Below are 20,307 nucleotides of genomic sequence, written 5' to 3'. Positions count from 1 at the left end.
GAGGTGGGAGTCTGGAGATGGTGTGGAACTGTGGCCTCAGGGTTTGGACCCACTAGAGCTGTGTATATGGGGGCGGGGGGCAGGAGGCTGTCTGTGCTCAGACCCTGCCACTGCCTGCTGTAGGGATGTGTCCTCCGTGGAGGTGCTCATGAACTACCACCAGGGCCTGAAGACCGAGCTGGAGGCGCGGGTGCCGGAGCTGACGGCCTGCCAGGAGCTGGGGCGCTCTCTGCTGCTCAACAAGAGTGCCATGGCCGATGAGGTGGGGAGGGGCGCAGGGGGTTCCCCTCCACTATCTGTGTCCACTGGGGTGGGAGCCACCCTGACGCCTCTCCCACCTACCCACCACTCCCAGATCCAGGCACAGCTGGACAAGCTGGGAACCAGGAAGGAGGAAGTGTCGGACAAGTGGGACCGCCATTGGGAGTGGCTGCAGCAGAGTGAGTGGGGGCCCCGACTCACATGGCTCCAGGGCACAGGGACCTTCTCCAGTGTGTTTACAAAGGCCCAGAGGGTGACACAGGCCTGCTTTGCACACCATTCACAGCTCCCCGGTAGCAAAGATGAAGGCCTGGCAGGGTGGACAAGGGGGCTGTCGTGCCATTGAAGCTCTCTGGTGGCAGATATTTAGAGGAGAAGCTGGTGCCCTCAGAAGTAGCCCAGCCTCATTCCTGCAGAGCTCAGAGAGGTGCAGGCTGGCATAGAGGAAGCCAGGGGGGTGCGGAGGGCAGAGAAGACAGCCACTGCCCCGTGAAGGGCCCACCGGTGCCTCCAGCACCCTTACCCCACATGTCTCCCCTCAGTGCTGGAGGTGCACCAATTTGCCCAGGAGGCGGTGGTGGCAGATGCGTGGCTGACAGCCCAAGAGCCACTCCTGCAGAGCCGGGAGCTGGGCAGCAGTGTGGACGAGGTGGAGCAGCTCATCCGGCGACACGAGGCCTTTCGCAAAGCAGCGGCAGCCTGGGAAGAAAGGTTCAGCTCTCTGAGGCGCCTGACCACGGTCAGCACCCAGATCCTGCCCAGCCCCACCCCACCCCTCTATATGAGACAGGCACCCTGGTTCTCCGTGCTCAGAGCTCTGTCAAGTGAGGCCCAGACAGACCCTCACTGGCTCCCAGTCTTGGGGGGCGGGGCCGTAAGAGAAACCTGTCACCAGGCAGAGACAGTCCAGACTGGGATGGGGGAGCACAGAGGCCGTGGGAGCTAGAGCACGTGGCCTGGCCTGGGGGAGTCTGATCTGCGACTTAAAGAATGAGGAGGAGAGACCATTGTAGTCAAAAAAGTCTTAAGGTCCTGGGAGGGGACCATTAAGGAAAGAGCCAATGGGGGGTCAGAGAGGCACCCAGAGAAAGTGTGGTTTAGCTGATTCTGAAAAGAATACTAGGTGTTTGCTGGAGTAAAGTGGGACTTAAGTTCCTAGCAGAGAGCAAAGCATGGGTGCAGGCCTGGGTCAGGCTGCCTTTTCACCAATAAAAACTAATGAACTGGGTGATGAGGTAGACAACCCAGAGCTGCTACGTACCCCGCCCCCCGAACCCCCCCCTCCACACACACCCACACGCCCTCCACCTGACCCTGACCCCTCCACCCCCAGATCGAGAAACTCAAGGCTGAACAGAGCAAGCTACCGCCCACCCCTCTGCTGGGGCGCAAGTTCTTTGGGGACCCCACGGAACTGGCAGCTAAGGCGGCACCCCTGCTGCGACCAGGGGGCTACGAGAGGGGCTTGGAGCCCCTAGCCCGCCGGGCCTCGGACACGCTGTCTGCTGAGGTGCGGACCCGGGTGGGGTACGTGCGTCAGGAGCTCAAGCCCGAGCGCCTCCAGCCGCGCATCGACCGGCTGCCGGAGGTCCCGGGGAGGGTGGAGCCCGCGGCCCCACCAGCCGCACCGGAGGGCTCGGCGGAGACGCCCCGGGCCCCCACGCCAGCGGAGCAGGTCCGGCCGCGGCCAGAGCGCCAGGAGTCGGCGGATCGAGCGGAGGAGCCGCCCAGGAGGCGGCGGTCGGAGCGGCAGGAATCGGCAGATCACTCCGAGGAGACGGCACGGAGGCGCAGGCCAGAGCGGCAGGAGTCGGTGGAGCACGAGGCGGCGCACAGCCTCACCCTGGGCCGCTACGAGCAGATGGAGCGGCGGCGCGAGCGGCGGGAGCGGCGTTTGGAGCGGCAGGAGTCCAGCGAACAGGAGCCGCCCGCCCGAGCGGAGCTGGCCAGGGGGTGAGACCCAGTGTGTGTGTGTGGGGGGCGGGACCCCGGAGAGTCCTGCAGCCTCGAGGCAAAGTGGAGCGGCTTCCTGCTGAGACCTGCCCTGGGAGGGGGAGCCACGGCATCCATTCTGCAGAGATGTAGCCGGAGCCTCAGAGAGGGCAGGGGCGGCCTCTGTCCCGCAGCCTCGGTTCCATCCACGGAAGCAAAGGACAGTTAACCAGTGTTTTAGCGGATCAGTCCCATCAGCTGTGTCCCCGGAAAGAGGTCTTTGGTCAAATATATTTCAGTGACAATAACTTTTTTAACTTTTTTATATTTTTATTGATTTCAGAGAGGGAGGGAGAGAGAGAGAGAGAGAGAGAGAAACATCAATGATGAGATAAAAATCATTCATCTGCTGCCTTCCAACCGCAACCTGGGCGTGTGCCCTTGACCAGAATCGAACTCAGGACCCTTTGGTCCGCAGGCCAGGCTCTACCCACTGAGCCAGACCCGCCAGGGCAGTGGCCGTGACTCCTCGGCCCCTTCTTAAAGCTTGCATTCCGTGAACATTTGCTGAGAGCCTGCCCTGTGTGGCACGTGCTGGGCAGAGCAGGATGAAGCGTGCCTTCGCCAGGAAGCCCTCGCCTTGCTTCTGTGGGGCTCACCGTCCCGGGGGGGCGGGGGGGGACCAGCGCGTCCCCAGACAGTGATGAGGACCGCAGTGGCCAGGCTGGAATGGGGAGCCGGGGGCTGGGAGTCAGGAGGGGGTGGGGAGAGGCCACAGGAGTCCAAAGGCTGGAAAGGGCCCGTTTGCATGTTGCTCGTTCTGTTGCTTAAAACTCCAGCGGGGAGAGGCTCCGTCCTCCGTCCGCAGCCGTGTCCGGAGCCGCGGTGCTGTGCGGGCCAACGCCCGGCGGCAGCGCCGGAGCGGACGGGGCCAGCACCCTGGGCTGAGCGACGGCGACTGTCCGGCCCCCAGGCGGGTCCTGGAGGGAAGGCACGAGCCCCTTTGGTCTTTCTGCCCCGCCCCCAGGAAGGCCACCCTGGCGGACATTGTGGAGCAGCTGCAGGAGAGGGAGGCGGGACCAGGGCTCCCTGCGGGGGTAAGTGGAGCCTTGGATGGCGACTCAGAGCGCGGGTCAGGGTCCCGGAAACACCAGTGCCTGGCCCTGGGCACCCCCCTTTGAACCCTGCAGAGAGGCTCTCAGGGGACTGAGATGCCCCCTAATTTCTACTCCTACCCCTACACACACCCAAGAGTCTCCCCACACCTGCCAGCGGGGGTCCCAAGCGCCCTGGTAGACAGCCATGCGGAGAGAAGCCTAGATCCCCTACAGACATCGGGGACACCCCCTGCCTGCACCCGCCTTCAAGCCCCTCCTCCCCAAGATCCAAGGAACTCCAAACCGCGGGAGTCCTCGCAGACTCTTCCCGAGGCCCGCGGGCCCCAGGAGCTGGCCTCCCGCCCTGACGTCCGCCCATACGCGCCTCCGGGACACTCGGCCCTGCGCTCAGATGGGCCCCAGACCCGTAAAGGCCCCGGACAGGGGGCCCCCACCGCCCCCTTTGGACAGCACCCTCTCCCGCTCCCTTCACAGACGTCGCTGCCTCAGCCTCGCGAACTTCCCCCCGGCCGCCTGCCCAACGGACTTGAGCCGCCGGAACGGACACCTAGGCCGGACCGGCCGCGGGCGCGCGACCGGCCCAAACCGCGACGGCGGCCGCGGCCCCGAGAGGGTGGCGAGGGCGGGGGCAGCCGGCGCTCGCGCTCCGCCCCGGCCCAAGGCGGTGCCGCCCCCGCGCCCCCGCCCCCGCCCGCTCACACGGTGCAGCACGAGGGCTTCCTGCTGCGCAAGCGCGAGGTCGACGCTAACCGCAAGTCATCCAACCGGTGAGCGTGTGGGCGGGGCTTTTGAAGGCGGGTCCCAAGCTCAGGGTAACCAATGAGTGAAGAGGCGGGCGCAAGGCGGGAGGGTGGGGCTAAATGTCTGAGCGTCCAACCGGTGGCGGGGTGGGCAGGACCTTAAGAGGAGACCTATAGTTAGTGTGGCCAATGAGTGAGCGGGTGGAGCTTAGAGGGGGCGGGACCTGAAGAAAATGCTCCAAAATGGAATAAATTGCGACCCAATCTCATAGCAATCAAACCAGGAGTTTGTTAAAGCTGACAACGAATTGGATGTGGGGTCTAAGTCTAGTGCAGTGGTTCTCAACCTTCTGGCCCTTTAAATACAGTTGCTCGTGTTGTGACCCAACCATAAAATTATTTTTGTTGCTACTTCATAACTAATGTTGCTACTGTTATGGATTGTAATGTAAATATCTGATATGCAGGATGATCTTAGGCGACCCCTGTGAAAGGGTCGTTCGCCCGCCAAAGGGGTCGCGAACCACAGGTTGAGAACCGCTGGAGAGGGTTTCAATGACTTGTGAGGTGGGGCCCGGAGAGGTCCATCCAACCAATGAATGGGTGGGTCCACCCTCGAAGTTTAAAGTTGGGGGAAGATTTGAGAAGGTCCCGAGCCCAAACTCTTGAAGTCCAGTTCTGGTTGTCCAACCCTTTTCTGTCTAATGGGAGGCAGACTCGGGGAAGAGGGGAAGCCAAAAGGGTAGCGGCACTGGCCATTGAGCAGAGTGAAGTCTAGATCCATGGCATGAAATGAACACATAGGTTGAGATTGCCTGTGGTCTCAGGTAGTCTTTCTTTTTTTTGTGCTGAGGCCACGGTGGGAATAAATGAGTTGCTTCTCCTCGATGGAGTCTTTGGCTGAATGAGGAGACTAATTCCTCTTTCCAGGCAGTAGACCAATAGTTCTCCTTTCAGGTGATTCCTTGGGAGGTAGAGGATTGGCTAGGAACATGCCCAAGCCAAAGGCTTATAGAGGAGACAGCTTAAGTCTTGTCTTCTAGAAATTCAATGTGAGAGCGGATTCAGAAGGGCAACCCCAGCAGTGCCAGCCTGGGCAAAGACAGGGTACTGAGAGACTTAGATCCTGACCTCAGCTCAGGCACACCCAAGGCCTATGGCCCTAGTAGAGGAAAGGCCCCAAGGGATTCAGCACATGAAAGCCATTGATGCAGAGTGCCCAGGCAGAGTGCTGCAGCTCTGCCTTGAGCATTTCTCATTGCCCCAGGTCGTGGGTGAGTCTGTACTGTGTGCTCAGCAAGGGGGAGCTGGGCTTCTACAAGGACGCCAAAGGCCCAGCATCTGGGGGCACGCACGGTGGGGAGCCACTGCTCAGCCTGCACAAGGCCATCAGCGAGGTGGCTAGTGACTACAAGAAGAAGAAGCATGTCTTCAAGCTCCAGTGAGCCCCCTCCCCGCCATGGGCAAGAGGGAGGGATTCAAGTCCCCGCTGCCCCCTCCCAGCAATCCCCTGCTCCCCTGAAAAACGTTTAGAAGGATGGGCATACCCCTGCCCCAGATCCCATAGTCCTTTGTTTCCTCCTGCAGGACCCAGGATGGCAGCGAGTTTTTGCTCCAGGCTAAAGATGAGGTGAGATGTGGTTCTTTCTCTCCCTGACTTGGATCTCAGGCCCCACCTGTCTGGCTGGTCCCCATTCCAGAGTGATGGACTGTGAGGGGGAAGCACAAACCAGAGTTACCATGGCTGTAATGGGAAAGCCCATGGACACAGAAAGCCCAGAAGTTTCTAACCTAGCCAGGGGGGCAATGAGTGAATTCTCAGGACAAAGTCCAACCCCTTGCCTCACCTATGAGGTGAGACTGGAAAGATAAGAAGAGGGTGTTAGCTAAAAAAGGTGAGGGAGAAGATATAGGTAGAGAAACAGCAAGTACAAAGAACTGGACGTGCAGAATTGCAAAGCATTAATTGTTCTTGAGGAAAGTTCAAGGAAGAAGGGTCCCAGGGCCTGGATCGTGTGGGCCAGAGGAGATTGTGTTTGTCCTAAGGGCACTGGGAAGCCCTGGCAGAGTTTTGAGCAAGGGAGGGTTACTGGGGTGCATAAGAGAGATCCCTTTGGCTGCCTTATGCAGGTAGATCAGACAGGGCACGAGTGGAGGTGTGGAGCCCAGGAGGCGGCCAGGGCAGGGACTCAAGTGGGGAGAGCACAGACTGGACGTGGGCAGGCCTGTGGGAAAGGGAGGAGGAGGTGGGTGAGAAAGACAGGAACATGAGTGGACCTTGGGACTGGGGTGAGGGAAAAGGTCAGGGAAGCAGGAGCAGGCATGGAGGTGGGTTGAAAAGATGTTGAACATAACACTTCTTATTTCATCTTCATAAGAGACTATGAAATAGGCCTTGATTCTCTCCATGACTCCTTTACTTATCTTTAAAATGGAGATAAATTCATCCTGACATTCTAATGAAACACATTCTGCATTTTTCCTTTAAAAAATAAAAATATAAATGGAGATAAAAATAGCTTTTTATCATAGGGTGATTGTGAGAATTAAATCAATTGATCATGCACAGTACGTACAGGGCCTGTAAGTGCTCTCTCTATAGGTGTCTACTAATATTATTACCGTGCTGTAAGTATCTGCTGATATTAATCAGCCTCCTGTATTCCAAATGCGGACTCTGTGTCCCTTTTCAGGAGGAGATGAATGGCTGGCTGGAGGCAGTAGCCGCCTCCGTGGCGGAACACACCGAGATCGCCCGCTGGGGACAGACACTACCGACCACATCGTCCACAGACGAGGGCAACCCCAAGAGGGAGACGGGGGACCGCAGGGCCAGCGGGCGCCGGAAGTGACTTCCCACCCCCGCGGCCTGACACAACTCCCGCCCCTCCTCTCCGCACTGTGGGCACAAAGACACTTTCTCTTCCGCAGGGGCTGGAGCCCCTAGTTTCACCAACACTGCGGACGGACGCGCCATGACGGGCACTGGAAAGGAGGGGACTTCTCCTGCACCCCCAAAAGTGGTGGGGAGATTGCTGCCCCTATAGCCATATCTCGGCCCCTTCCCGCTCGCCACCCCCACCCCAGGTGCTGGGGCTCCATTATTTTTATGCAATAACTGAGCTTGGGGGAGCGGGTAAGGGGCCCGTTGAGCCAAGCCCCTGCCCGGATACCCAGATCCTGCCCCAAGAAGCTGGAGTGGGAGGGGCGATAAGCCCTGCCCCCGTCTCCGCCCTAGGTATGGGTATGGGGGCGCTGGTGAGGTCCCCTGGACCATCCAGGGTGCTAGGGGGTGGGGAGGGAACACCCCCTCCCCGCCTTTACCTCACTTCCAATGCTGCCTTGATCTTTGTCTGGGGAGGCGGAACGAAGGGGCCCTCGACCCCGTACTCTGCCGCCTCAGAGCCATGAGGTTAATTCCTGACTTAGTTTATTTTTGCAAAACGTCGACCTCCTCCCCGCCCCCGCGCCACCCCCCACCCCCCGCCCCGCAACCGCGAAGGCTTTTAATGGGAGGGACGTCAAAGCTCAAAACTGTCTTCCTCTCTCCTCCCCCTCCAGCTGTAAATGCCACTTCGCAAGGGAAGGGCGCGGGGAAGCCCTCTCCCTGCATGCTCCAGGCTGGAGCTCCTCCCAGGGGGTGAGGGAGCCGAGTTGTGGGCCGCCCCCCACCCCCACGACCGCCTGGAGGAGCCACTGGGGCCCGGGAGTGTGGGGCGGTGTGACAGATGCATACTGTATGTACCTATAATAAATCTTTTGGCTTTGACGGTCCTTGCCGGTTTGTTCCCGTTCCTCGGGCTGAAGTCTGGGAGGATAGAGGGGAAAGACTAGCTGACAGTGGTTCTCAACCTTCTGGCCCTTTAAATACAGCTCCTCGTGTTGTGACCCAACCATAAAATTATTTTCGTTGCTACTTCATAACTGTAATGTTGCTACTGTTATGAATCGTAATGTAGAAATCTGATATGCAGGATGGTCTTAGGCGACCCCTGTGAAAGGGTCGTTCGCCCGCCAGAGGGGTCGCGACCCACAGGTTGAGAACCGCTGCGAGCTGCATAGAACATGTAAATGTGTCCCCCTTGTGTGGACTCATTTTGGGGGGTCTAAGCACGTGCCCCGAACAAAGCACCTAGATGCCATTCCAAAAAATGGGAACCCCAGAGAGGTGGAGGAACGTGTTGCTAACCCTACTAACTAAACTTCCCCATGGAGCTGCCAAGTTCCACCCCATCCAGGACAGGAAAGGTGGGCTCCTTTAAGAAGGCGGAGAATTTAACTGCGACGGATGAGTGCTTTTTCCAATCACCAACGTCTCCGGGAGTTTCTAGCCCAATGAGCACGCGGTGGGGGCGGGGTCGGAGGTACACCCGGAAGTAGGTGCTTGGGCGGCCGGCTCGCCCTGGGCCATGGCAGCCGCCGCGCCGGCAGCGGAGGGCTTCCCAGGCCGGGGACCTCCGGGGGAGGTGATTCATCTGAACGTGGGAGGCAAGAGGTGAGCGTAGGAGACTCCCGAAGCCTCACGCTCGAGGGCGGGGAGCGGGGCTGGAGCACTCGCCTCCCCCGCGGAATCCGGTCCGCAAGGATTGCTCCGCCCCCTCGGGAGGCGCGGGAGCCCGGACTGGCGCCCTGGGAGGGCAGGGAATCCACTGGGTCCGGGGTCGGGGGCAGTGAACCTCACCCTCCCTACATCATCTCCATCCGCTCACATTCCCCGCACAGATTTAGTACCTCCCGTCAGACTCTCACCTGGATCCCAGACTCCTTCTTCTCCAGGTGATGGGGAGCGCGAGTTAGGGGCGGGGGTGTGGGGCGTGAGGAGGAGGTAGGGGGGCACCGAACCCCCTCGCCCCGCAAGCACACACCCCGGCCCGTGACACCTGCGCTGTGTCCCCTCCCTGCAGTCTCCTGAGCGGACGCATCTCGACTTTGAAAGATGAGACCGGAGCCGTGAGTAGGGCGAGACCTGAAGTGGGGCGGCGGGTAGGAGGGACAGGATCTCCACGCAGCCCCACTCTTTGCACCGTCCATTTTCTGCACCCCTTCCCCGCAGATCTTCATCGACAGGGACCCCACCGTTTTCGCCCCCATCCTCAACTTCCTGCGCACCAAAGAGTTGGACCCCAGGTTGGCATGGAGGGTAAAGGGTAGTCCCCCACCGTCCCCCCATTGAGAAATCTCTTCTTCCCTTCAGAATGCTCGCTTAAGCTCCTTGGCCATATTTAAATTATGTCTTTAAAATCCCCCCCCCCCACACACACACACATTTTCACCTGTCAGATTTTGCCCCCTCTTGGAATTCTCCGTGCAGTTTTGAAAACTTTCTCCTTAGGATTCTCTGCCCACTCTTACTACCCAGACACTAACCCCTAGTCATTTCTACTACCCAGGGGTGTCCACGGTTCCAGCCTCCTCCACGAAGCCCAGTTCTATGGGCTCACTCCTCTGGGTAAGTGGGGGCCCCATTAGCATCCTAATTGCATAGAAAACCAGCTCCCTCGTGAGCTCCCTTGTCCCTCTCTCTCCGGAAAGAAGGTTGGGTCAGAGCTGACTGCACTGGATTTATTGGGTCCTGGGTTTCAGGGGAGTGGTGGTATTCTTTGGAGAAAGGTGGGGAAGGAGGGAGGAATTGGCCTCGGTATCCCCAAGTCTCATCCTCAAGTCCTCCTGCCTCAGTTCGCCGCCTGCAGCTGCGGGAAGAGTTGGATCGATCTTCTTGTGGAAACGTTCTCTTCAATGGTTACCTGCCTCCACCAGGTGGGCACTGCTAAGGGATGGGTGACTAGAATAAAGACTACATTTCCCGTAAGGCTGCAGCCCGTGGGTGTCCGTGCTGTGAACCCTGAGATGCTATGGGAGTTGTAGTTCTATATCAGATGCTGAGAAAGGAAGTAGGAAACAGCATTTCCAGAGAAGCCATAGGACCTCTTGAGGCTCTATCGCATGTGCATGCGATGGGCGTTGTGGTCCAGGTTTGATTTTTTTTTTGTGGGAAGGCTTAGGAAGAACTGGGTCCTTTGCATGCAGGGGAGAACTATTAAAGGGGATTTATTAACTCATCTCCATTAGCCCTTGGTACAACCAGCCCACTGGCCATGGAAAACATGGTTATTGGGAACTGTCGTCCATTAAGCTTTGCTGATTGGTAGAAGGAAATGAGTGGGGAAATTCAATTTATGGCTTTATTTCCCTAACCTCAGTCAGTACCTACTACCTTAATGAAGTTTGCCAAATATGAAAACCTATACTATTGTTTTCTTAACTTCACTTTACCTTGCTTTGTAAAAATTGATTTTAAATAGAAGCTTTATATCACTGCCTTTACACCATAAGTAAATGTGAAAATAAGGTCCAAACATAAAGTGTTATTAAACTCTGGTTAGATGCTGTTGTCTACCAAGGGAACAGGCTTCCATTTTTAAAAAGGGAAGATTAGCAGATATTGGAGAAAATCAATATTACGGCATCACCAAACTGATTCTTCATTTGTGATGCGATGAAAGAAACTGAAATGGAGTAACTTGCTATGTGATTCAGTTTCACTTAATGCCGTGTCCCCGTTACCACCTAAATTCTTTTCGTCAGAAGACTGTTCCCCACGTGGGGAAATCAGTGTCAGCCACACCCTGAGGCCTTTATTACAGTTACTACAGTTACTGTCACTCTGCCCTTCTCCCTGCCGTAGTGTTTCCAGTGAAGCGGCGGAACCGGCACAGCCTGGTGGGGCCCCAGCAGGCCGGGGGGCGGCCAGCGCCTGTTCGAAGGAGCAACACCATGCCCCCCAACCTAGGCAACGCGGGGTTGCTGGGCCGAATGCTAGATGAGAAAGCCCCTCCCTCCCCATCCGGTATGCTTCTGTCTCCTGGGAGGCTGGGACAGCCAGTGGGGCCCTGGTGACCCTCCTCTGATCCTTGCTCTCCCCTCTAAGGGCTGCCGGAGGAGCCAGGGATGGTGCGTCTCGTATGTGGACACCACAACTGGATCGCCGTGGCCTATACTCAGTTTCTTGTCTGCTACAGGTGCTTGGGGAGGGTGGTGGCAGGAGGCTTTGAGCCTGTTAACGGGGAGGGCTTGGGGTGAGGGTTGATGATGCCCCCCAATCCTGCAGGCTGAAGGAAGCCTCTGGCTGGCAGCTGGTGTTTTCCAGTCCCCGCCTGGACTGGCCCATCGAGCGACTGGCACTCACGGCCAGGGTACTTGGTGGGGCTTTGGGTGAGCATGACAAGATGGTGGCAGCGGCCACGGGCAGCGAGATCCTTCTATGGGCTCTGCAGGCAGAAGGCGGTGGATCTGAGATAGGTATGGCACCACAAGCCTCTGCCCTGCAGAATTCTCTTCCCACCTATGGTCTGTTACATTTTTCTGTCCCATTAGCACTGTGGCCTGTTAAAAAAAAGCCCCACCATACAGTTCTTATGCCCGTAGGAATTCTTTGCATTATTAGGGTGCTCCAACCCTTTAGAATTCTGTGTTCCGCTAGAATTCCTTGACTTGGTAGAAAAATCCACCCACGTGCTATTCTGTCTTCTGTCAGAATTCACTGCCCTGATAGATTTCTTCGCTTTGTTGGAATTCTTCATGCCAGTGGAATCCCAAGCCTGTGAGACTCTGTGTTCCCATTAGAAATTTCTGGCTTGTTAACTAATCTGTTCCCTAACAAGTCTCGGTCCTCAGGAGAATCCCCGTAATTCCTTCTGGAATCCTCCATCCTGTAAGGATTCTATGGCCAGCTCACTCCTCTGGCCCTCAGACCTCTTCCTGCCACGCCCCTCTCACCCGTGAAGCAGGGCCCTGGCTGAGCGCTCCTTTCTCTCAACAGGAGTCTTCCATCTGGGGGTTCCTGTGGAGGCCTTATTCTTTGTAGGGAACCAGCTCATCGCTACAAGCCACACGGGGCGCATTGGGGTGTGGAATGCCGTCACCAAGCACTGGCAGGTCAGAGCGCTAGCTGTTCCTTTCCCAGGCATCCAGACTGCACAGACCCAGGGAGGGGTTCCTTTATGTCCACCCCACCTGGAGAGAGCCAGCGAGCCCAGCAGGGGGCCAGAGCCTGGGTGTGTGTTAAAGCCCTAGGGAACATCAATCGGTGAGGCCTTCCTGGAAGAGGGGCTGCCAAGCTCACAGGAAAGGGGTGAGTTTGGAAAGGAGAGAGGATTCTCCAGGCACTGGATGGGGAAGCAGGTGAGAGGAGATGGTGTAGGTGTGCAGAAATTCCCCCTGCGTATGAAACCCAGAGAGATGTGCAAACATCTGACATTCTCTCTGCACCTCCCCCTAGCTGTGTCCAAAATGTAAAAAAAAAAAATACCCCTGCAGTATTGTTTTCTGCCAAAGCGTGAGTGTTTGAGAGAGACAGACAAGCAGAGAAAGGAGGGAGGAAGAGACAGACAGAGGGGGAGAGACCAGGCAAGTGGAAAGAGAGGATGTGAGAAAGAGGTGACAGAGAGAGAAGGGTGGGCAGAGAGGAACCAAAATGGAATGCCTGTGGTAGATGAATGGACCCAGAGAGACAGACGGAGCTGAATAGAGAAATGTCAGAGATAGAGCTGTGAGGAGAGGCCAAGAGACAGAAGCGCTGACCAAGAGACATTTAGAGACAGACAGACACAGATCGAAATAGGCCTAGAGCGCTAGGCAGGGCTGCAGAGAAACGGGCCTGGAAACTGTCGGTGGGTTCTGGAGCGGGAAGGGGAGGGCATGCCAGGAGTGGCCACTAAGAGCAGAGGCAGGAGGGATCCAGAGCTTCAGCCTGCCCTGCTGCCCCCAGGTCCAGGAGGTGCAGCCTATCACCAGCTATGACGCGGCAGGCTCTTTCCTCCTCCTGGGCTGCAGCAATGGCTCCATCTACTACGTGGGTGAGCAGCAGCTTCCTGCGGGCCTCCCCTGGGACGTGGGAGAGGGGAGAGGCTGGGCATCTTGAATAGCCCCCTCTTACCCTCCCGCCCACTGTAGATGTGCAGAAGTTCCCCCTGCGCATGAAGGACAATGACCTCCTCGTGAGCGAGCTCTACCGGGACCCAGCAGAAGATGGGGTGACAGCCCTCAGCGTCTACCTCACCCCCAAGACCAGTAAGCTATTACCTGACTCCCCTCTGCCACCAGCAGCCACCCCCGTCTGCAGCTGTCTCCCCACTGCTTGGGTAGTGTGACCCACTGAGACTTAACGGAAGAGGAGACAGATTTACCTGTCACTTAGTCATTCAGCAAATGCTCACTGAGCACCATTGTGTATAAGCACTGGCCGGCCTCTCCACCAGGGGCAAAATTGGCCACTAGGCGTCCATCTGTGGGTTTCTTTCCCATCTCTCTGATTAGGACGTGATGGTTGCATGCCCGTAAAACAAAGAGGAGGCACGTTTTACAGTGGACGAAGCTGAATTCTCTCCCTTGGGACAGTTTTTTTGTTTGTTTGTTTCCTAAACCTCAAATATGGAGAAATAGCTTGATTTTTATTTGTTGTTATTGAGATATCGTCCACCTGCCATAAAATCCACCATTTTAGAGTATACAGGTGGTGATTCTGTAGTAGATTCACAAGTTTGTACAACCATCACTCCTATCTAACTCCAGAATATGATTTTTATTACCCCCAAAGGAAACCTTGAACTCGTTAGCAATCGCACTCCTGAGAGCCCCTGGAAACCTCACCTACTTTCTGTCTCCGGATTTGCCTTTTTCTGGACATTTCATGCCAAGGGAATCACACAATATGTGACAGTTTGTGCCTGGCTTTTTTCACTTAGCATAATGGTTAATTTTTGTATGGTTAGTGCTTTCTGGACCTTAAGACACCTGCCTACCCCCTGGTTGTGAAGACTCCCCCTGTATGCTCTTCTGGAAGCTTTGTGGTTTTAGCCTCCACACGTCGGTCTCTGTTTCCCCTCAAATGAACTTGTCTGTATGGGGGGAGCGGATGGTCACAGTACATTTTTTCTAGCAGGAACAGGTTCATATTACAGCTGACTTCACAGCATGTGTTCATGTAAGGCCCCTTTCTTTTTTAAAAGGTTTACCTATAGTTGGTATATAATATTATCTATACTAATAAAAACCTAGGTGGCCCTCGCGCCCTCGCGTAACGTCCTCACGTCGTCACAAGATGGCCATCAGGGGAGGGCAGTTGAGGGTGAACAGACCAGCAGGGGAGGGCTGTTGGGGGTGAACAGACCAGCAGGGAAGGGCCGTTGGGGGTGAACAGGCCAGCAGGGGAGGGCTGTTGGGGGTGAACAGACCAGCAGGGAAGGGCCGTTGGGGGTGAACAGGCCAGCAGGGAAGGGCCGTTGGGGGTGAACAGGCCATCAGGGGAGGGCTGTTGGGGGTGAACAGACCAGCAGGGAAGGGCCGTTGGGGGTGAACAGGCCAGCAGGGAAGGGCCGTTGGGGGTGACAGGCCAGCAGGGAAGGGCTGTTGGGGGTGAACAGGCCAGCAAGGGAGGGCTGTTGAGGGTGAACAGGCCAGCAGGGGAGGGCTGTTGGGGGTGAACAGGCCAGCAGGGGAGGGCTGTTGGGGGTGAACAGGCCAGCAGGGGAGGGCAGTTGGGGGTGAACAGGCCAGCAGGGGAGGGCTGTTGGGGGTGAACAGGCCAGCAGGGGAGGGCTGTTGGGGGTGAACAGACCAGTAGGGGAGGGCTGTTGGGGGTGAACAGGCCGGCAAGGAGGCAGTTGGGGGCGACCAGGCCGGCAGGGGAGGGCAGTTGGGGGTGGCCAGGCCAGCAGGGGAGGGCAGTTAGGGGCAATCAGGCTACCAGGGGAAGGCAGTTGGTGGCCATCAGGCCGGCATGGGAGGGCATTTGGGGGCGACAGAGCCGGCAGGGGAGGGCAGTTGGGGGTGGTCAGGCTGGCAGTGGAGGGCAGTTGGGGGCAATCAGGCCAACAGGGGAGTGGTTAGGGGGCAATCAGGCAGGCAGGCAGGCAGGCAAGTGGTTAGGAGCCAGCAGTCCCAGATTGTGAGAGGGATGTCCGACTGCCGGTTTACTAAACCAGCAGTCAGACATCCGCTGAGGGGTCCCAGATTGGAGAGGGTGCAGGCTGGGCTGAGGGACCCCCCCCCCATGCACAAATATCGTGCACAGGGCCTCTAGTGTTAGGTATATTAGTTTCAGGTGTACAATATAGCGATTCAACATTTTTATACCTTACAGTATCTGTCACCATGTAAACTTATCAAAATATTATTGATGATATTCCCCTTCACCTTATCACTCATCCCCCATAAGGCCGCTTTCTTGTTTCATTCCCTTTTCTTCCCACTCTCCCCCCATCATATGCCACCATATGCCATATGCCACATATTATGATTAACATTTGTCTTTTCATGTGTATGTGTCCTTACAAAATGGGCGTCATTAATAGGTTTTGAGTTTGTGTAAATGGTACCGGGCGTCTATCTCAATTGTCCTCTTATTTTGCCCACCTTGCCCTAAGTTTAATATTCATCTATGTGGTGATGCATAATCCTAATCCATTGCTTTTAATTGCTGCACAAAATATTGCAACCATGTTTTCCCTATCCCCAATCCTTCAGATGGTCCGTGGAGTTTCTGACACTTGGAAAATAACTTTTCCCATCTGGAAAGTTGGTGAGGGTGGGGTGTCCCTCAGACACATGGGCTTGCACTTTCTTGTCTTGCTGTCTATATATGTCCCTATTTTTTTTGTGTTTCTCTCTAATTCCATCCCTGTTTATGTCTGTCTGTCTCTGTCTCTATATCTCTCCTAATGACTCATTTTCTCAGTTCCTGTGTCTCCCTGTTTCTCTAGTCTCTCTCTCTCTTCCCTCTCATGTTAGCTCTGCCTCTCTTCGTCTTAACTTCTGTCTCTGGTTCTTTCTCTGACCTGTCGCTCTGTGTCCCCGTTCCTCCATCTCCACATCTTCTTACCACCTTATCATCTCTCTCTTCCTTGCTTCCTGACTGTCTCTGTTCTGCATCTCTCTGTCTCTCTCTGCCTTGGTTTCTGCCTCTGTGACCCTGTTCCTCTCTTCCTCCTTGGTGCCTCATCAGGTGACAGTGGGAACTGGATTGAGATCGCCTATGGCACCAGCTCAGGGGGCGTGCGGGTCATCGTGCAGCACCCAGAGACGGTGGGCTCCGGGCCGCAGCTCTTCCAGACCTTCACCGTGCATCGCAGCCCCGTCACCAAGATCATGTTGTCGGAGAAGCATCTCATCTCAGGTGGGCTTGTGGGCTGCCCCACGTGCCCGTCTCCCTGCAGGAGGGGTGGCTCAGATGGGAGCAGGAAGCCAGGCAGATGAGGGTTCCCACTGGGGAGAGACATTGTGTAGGGAGGGAACTCTGCAGGGGAGAGGAGTTTGACCTGGGCCAGTACTCACAGGAGTCAGAGGATACTGTGTAACGGGGCCAGTCTAAGGGAGAATGAGTAACTCATCAATTCTACAAAGGGTGTTGAGCACCCACTGTGTGCCAGGCACACGCGGCACACAGTGATGAACAAGACTTGTCAAGTCCCGATCCTCGTGGAGCTGGCTTTCTAGTAGGGGTGGCAGACAAATGAATACAAATATAAATCGATACCAGTCAATGATGAGGGTCATGAAGAAAAACAAAGCTGTGTGAATGGCTAGAGGAGTGGTTCTCAACCTTCGGGCCCTTTAAATACAGTTCCTCATGCTGTGACCCAACCATAAAATTATTTTCGTTGCTACTTCATCACTGTAATGTTGCTACTGTTATGAATCGTCATGTAAACATCTGATATGCAGGATGGTTTTAGGCGACCCCTGTGAAAGGGTCGTTCGACCGCCGAAGGGGTCGTGACCCACAGGTTGAGAACCACTGGGCTAGAGAGTGTCAGGGTCACAGGCCATGCATGGTTCCAGGAAGACCTTTCTGAGGAAGGATCTTTGAGCAGAAATGAGGGAGTGAACAGTGTAGATCTGTGGGGACAAGCATTCCAGGCGGAGGGAAGAAGCAAGGCAGAGGCTCTGGGGTGGGAGAGTCTGATGTATCTGAAGAGCCCTGTGCCCAGTGGGTAAGGAAGAGGGTAGATTGAAGGGGCAGGTCGATAGAACCTTGTAAGCCACAAAGACTGTCCTTGAGCCTGACTCCGATGGCGCCCAGGAGGTCTCTGAGAGAGGAGGGCTGTGACCTTAGCAGGTGTGCACAGGCTCCCTCTGGCTGCATGTGGGACAGGCTGTGGGGACAGGACTGGAGCAGGGAATGGGGGCAGGGGGCTGCTTCAATAGTCCTGGTAGATGAGATGGACAGGACCAGCTGGAGGCAGCAGACAGGGTAAGGTGAGATCAGGCTCTGAATGATTTTGGAGGATGAGCCAACAGGATTTTGGAATTCTGGGAAGAATTCTGAATCCTGACACCTTTGAAAGTTGGTTCTCCTGGGGCTGGGGGAGGATGGGCAACAGCCGCCCAGCCTGACCTGCTGCCCTCCTGCCCCTCAGTCTGTGCTGACAACAACCACGTGCGGACATGGTCTGTGACTCGCTTCCGTGGCATGATTTCCACCCAGCCGGGCTCCACCCCACTTGCTTCCTTCAAGATCCTGGCCCTGGAGTCGGCCGATGGGCATGGCGGCTGCAGTGCTGGCAATGACATTGGTGCTTCCTAGCCCCTGGCCTCCCACCCACAGTCCTTATTGGCCTCCACTGACCCCTTATCTGACCCCTGTTGAGCTCCCTTTACTCCCAGCTCCTCCTGTTTAATTCTGTTGCCCCCACTGATTCCTGCTGACTGCCACCTGCCCTGGGATCACCCCCGTCCCTGATGTCCCTCAACCCTGTTGACTGTTGCTGATCCCCAGCCCTCTCTGACCCTACCCAACTTCAGCAATCTAGGGTTAGGGATCTAGTCTTGGGCTGGGGCAGAGCCTTGGGGCCTGGAGGTCTCACGGACCCAGCAAGCCTGATTCTCACCCCTGTCTGGCCCAGGCCCCTACGGTGAGCGGGATGACCAGCAAGTGTTCATTCAGAAGGTGGTGCCAAGCGCCAGCCAGCTTTTCGTGCGTCTTTCATCCACGGGTCAGCGGTGAGGATCATCCGTCAAGTGGACAGGGTGGTTAAAGGAGAAGACAAGAGGCCAGCTGGGCTATGGAGGGGCCTTTAGGAGCAAGGGCAGGGAGGAGCATGGGCCTGGTCCATGTTTGGGGACTAGACGTACCGAAGTATCAAAGGTGTGACACATATGGGTGGGAGTGAAGGTGGAGAAGCTGGTGCCTGTGATAGCCCTCAGATGGAGACTGCTCAGTGTGGCCAGGGTGGGACAGGGGGCCTGGAGGGTGGAGGGCAGGGAGCTGTAAAGGAGCTGTTGGCTCCACCCTGGCAAGGAGGCCCTGGGAGGGTTTTCTTGAAGAGGAGACTGAGCAAGGATTGGCTAAGTAGGGTAGCCAGTGAAGTGCCCATGGTCTCGGGGCCAGAACACAGAACTGGAGGTGAGCAGTGGGGCTGCAGAGGGGCAGGGCCTTGTCGACCGCAAGGAGGCGCTGAGACTGTCCTGCCTGCATGTACTGGGAGCCGTGGCAGCTGTGACGAGGAGGGACTGGAGTGTGGTAGGAGGCTGAGAGCCCAGCAAGGGGGCTGGACAGGTGCCTGGCTGGAGAGGGCAGGGCTTGACCAGGGCAACGCCTCGAGCGGGGAGGAGGGCCATGGGAGAGTTGCTGGCAACGTGGAACCGCCAGGGCAGCAATGAGGTGAGGGAGGCACTTAGGATGAGAATCTGGCCTTCCCTGAGGTGGGAAGAGGGAGCAGCAGATTTGAGGGAGAGTCCTGAGGCCCCCTTGGGACACAGGGCGAATGTGCCGGCAGGACCTCAGGGCCAGAACCCAAGAGAGCAGACTGGGGAAGGATGAAGATGCTTGGGGTGGAGACAGGAACGGAAGCCACAGCTGGGGCTTGCCCAGGAAGGGCCAGGCCAGTCCCTGGTGTGGCCAGGGTGACTCCTCCTCCTTCCCTCTCAGGGTGTGCTCCGTGCGCTCCGTGGATGGCTCGCCCACCACTGCCTTCACGGTGCTCGAGTGTGAGGGATCCCGAAGGCTTGGCTCTCGGCCCCGGCGCTACCTGCTCACCGGCCAGGCCAACGGCAGCCTGGCCATGTGGGACCTGACCACTGCCATGGATGGGCTAGGCCAAGCCCCTGGTACTACTCACCCCACCTCAATCCTGTCGAAAGCCACCAAACTCACCCTGAACGCTTCTCCCCAACTTCCTTCCTCATAATCTCCCTCCCCATACCCTTACCCTCTGGCCCCTTTCTCCCCCCGCCCCCCAACTCCTCCTTGTCCTTGCTTTTCAATCCCTCTGTTTCTGACCCCTGTCCCTTGACCTCTGCATCTTTTCTGCTATCCCAACCTCAGTCCTTGCCCATGACCTTTGTCCCTTGCCCTGTAATCCTTGTCTTGCCCCCTGACCTCGCTTCTTTGCCCCCCAGCAGGTGGCCTGACAGAGGAAGAGCTGATGGAACAGCTGGAGCAGTGTGACCTGGCCCCGCTGGCTTCCTCGCGGGGCTCTCTCCCCAGCCCCTCACCCCGCACTTCTCTCACCAGGTAGGCATGACTCCACTTCCCCTTCTGTGCACTGGGGGAGAGGACAGAATATGGTGGCCTGGGAGGGGGGTTGGCTCAGCTGCTTCACCATGGCCTGCATTGACTCTGAGCACCCCTCAGTCTTTACTCAGCTTCCAGCAACACCTCCCTGTGTGGCCGCCGCGGGAGCCCCAGCCCCCCACAGGCTGAGTCCCGGCGCCGTGGGGGAGGCAGCTTTGTGGAACGCTGCCAGGAACTGGTGCGCAGTGGGCCAGAGACCCGACGGCCACCAACACCAGCCCCCCGGCCCTCCACGGGTCTTGGGGCTCCCCTTGCACCCCCCAAGATGAAGCTCAATGAAACTTCCTTCTGAACGCAGCTGCCATGGTGCCTTTGAATGCTCAGGGCCTAGAGACTCGGGTGCCTGCCCGCTTCCTGTCAGAGCCCTGGGTTCAGGGCCAGGGTCTCCTTGGAATGGTCACTGTTACTAGATCTCCCCTATCTCCCTTTTTTCTGGGGCCAAAGTTACCCTCTCCTAATAAAGTTCTCACTACCAACACCTTGCTTACATTCTTAGATGATTGGGGACCTCCAGGGAAAGGGTGGGAGAGATATGGGGCCCAACCAGGCTGTAGATTCAGAGACATCTGTTTCTCCTGCTTTCAGCAAAGAAAAGAAATGTATAGGTTTACACATCAGCTTCAGGCATGGCTGGATCCAGGGGTTCTCAGTCAGGTTTTTCCCTCTTGTGCCAAGATAACTTCAG

The 20,307-nt window shown here is 56.9% G+C and overlaps 2 protein-coding genes across 5 annotated transcripts in view; both read left to right on the top strand.

The window, feature by feature from the left end:
- Positions 1-7,820, top strand: part of SPTBN4 (spectrin beta, non-erythrocytic 4) — an 82,188-nt gene extending 74,368 nt beyond the window's left edge. For all 3 annotated transcript variants that reach the window (XM_036346144.1, XM_036346143.1, XM_036346145.1), the window contains 9 exons: positions 124-262; positions 356-440; positions 804-1,000; positions 1,595-2,214; positions 3,221-3,290; positions 3,786-4,078; positions 5,319-5,492; positions 5,639-5,681; positions 6,745-7,820. In XM_036346144.1, the coding sequence (XP_036202037.1) occupies positions 124-262; positions 356-440; positions 804-1,000; positions 1,595-2,214; positions 3,221-3,290; positions 3,786-4,078; positions 5,319-5,492; positions 5,639-5,681; positions 6,745-6,903 (1,780 nt within the window). In that variant the 3' untranslated portion in view covers positions 6,904-7,820. The remainder of the gene's footprint in view (positions 1-123; positions 263-355; positions 441-803; positions 1,001-1,594; positions 2,215-3,220; positions 3,291-3,785; positions 4,079-5,318; positions 5,493-5,638; positions 5,682-6,744) is intronic.
- Positions 7,821-8,414: 594 nt separating this feature from the next.
- On the top strand, positions 8,415-20,100 carry SHKBP1 (SH3KBP1 binding protein 1). 2 transcript variants are annotated; one of them, XM_036346337.1, is made up of 18 exons: positions 8,415-8,546; positions 8,774-8,827; positions 8,956-9,001; positions 9,105-9,178; positions 9,442-9,500; positions 9,728-9,808; positions 10,737-10,898; positions 10,980-11,070; positions 11,160-11,350; positions 11,871-11,986; positions 12,819-12,906; positions 13,004-13,120; positions 16,053-16,223; positions 17,467-17,622; positions 17,953-18,049; positions 18,978-19,156; positions 19,451-19,562; positions 19,683-20,100. In XM_036346337.1, the coding sequence occupies exons 1-18, from the start codon at positions 8,461-8,463 to the stop codon at positions 19,912-19,914; spliced, it is 2,112 nt and encodes a 703-aa protein (XP_036202230.1). In that variant the 5' UTR covers positions 8,415-8,460; the 3' UTR covers positions 19,915-20,100. The 2 variants fall into 2 exon arrangements, with proteins under 2 accessions (XP_036202230.1, XP_036202229.1); XM_036346336.1 differs by having other exon boundaries at positions 19,448-19,562.
- Positions 20,101-20,307: the final 207 nt, after the last annotated feature.

Source organism: Myotis myotis, unplaced genomic scaffold (assembly GCF_014108235.1).
Source record: "Myotis myotis isolate mMyoMyo1 unplaced genomic scaffold, mMyoMyo1.p scaffold_m19_p_19, whole genome shotgun sequence".
Lineage (NCBI taxonomy): Eukaryota > Metazoa > Chordata > Mammalia > Chiroptera > Vespertilionidae > Myotis > Myotis myotis.
This window is presented reverse-complemented; position numbering and strand designations above follow the sequence as displayed.

What these genes read in the sequence shown, in the direction of transcription:
- SHKBP1 (XM_036346336.1), top strand. Translation starts at nt 8,461, where the DNA reads ATGGCAGCCGCCGCGCCGGCAGCGGAGGGCTTCCCAGGCCGGGGACCT. An exon ending in ACCAAAGAGTTGGACCCCAG is followed by an intron (nt 9,179 to 9,441) that starts GTTGGCATGGAG and finishes TCTACTACCCAG; the next exon opens with GGGTGTCCACGGTTCCAGCC. An exon ending in CCGTCACCAAGCACTGGCAG is followed by an intron (nt 11,987 to 12,818) that starts GTCAGAGCGCTA and finishes TGCTGCCCCCAG; the next exon opens with GTCCAGGAGGTGCAGCCTAT.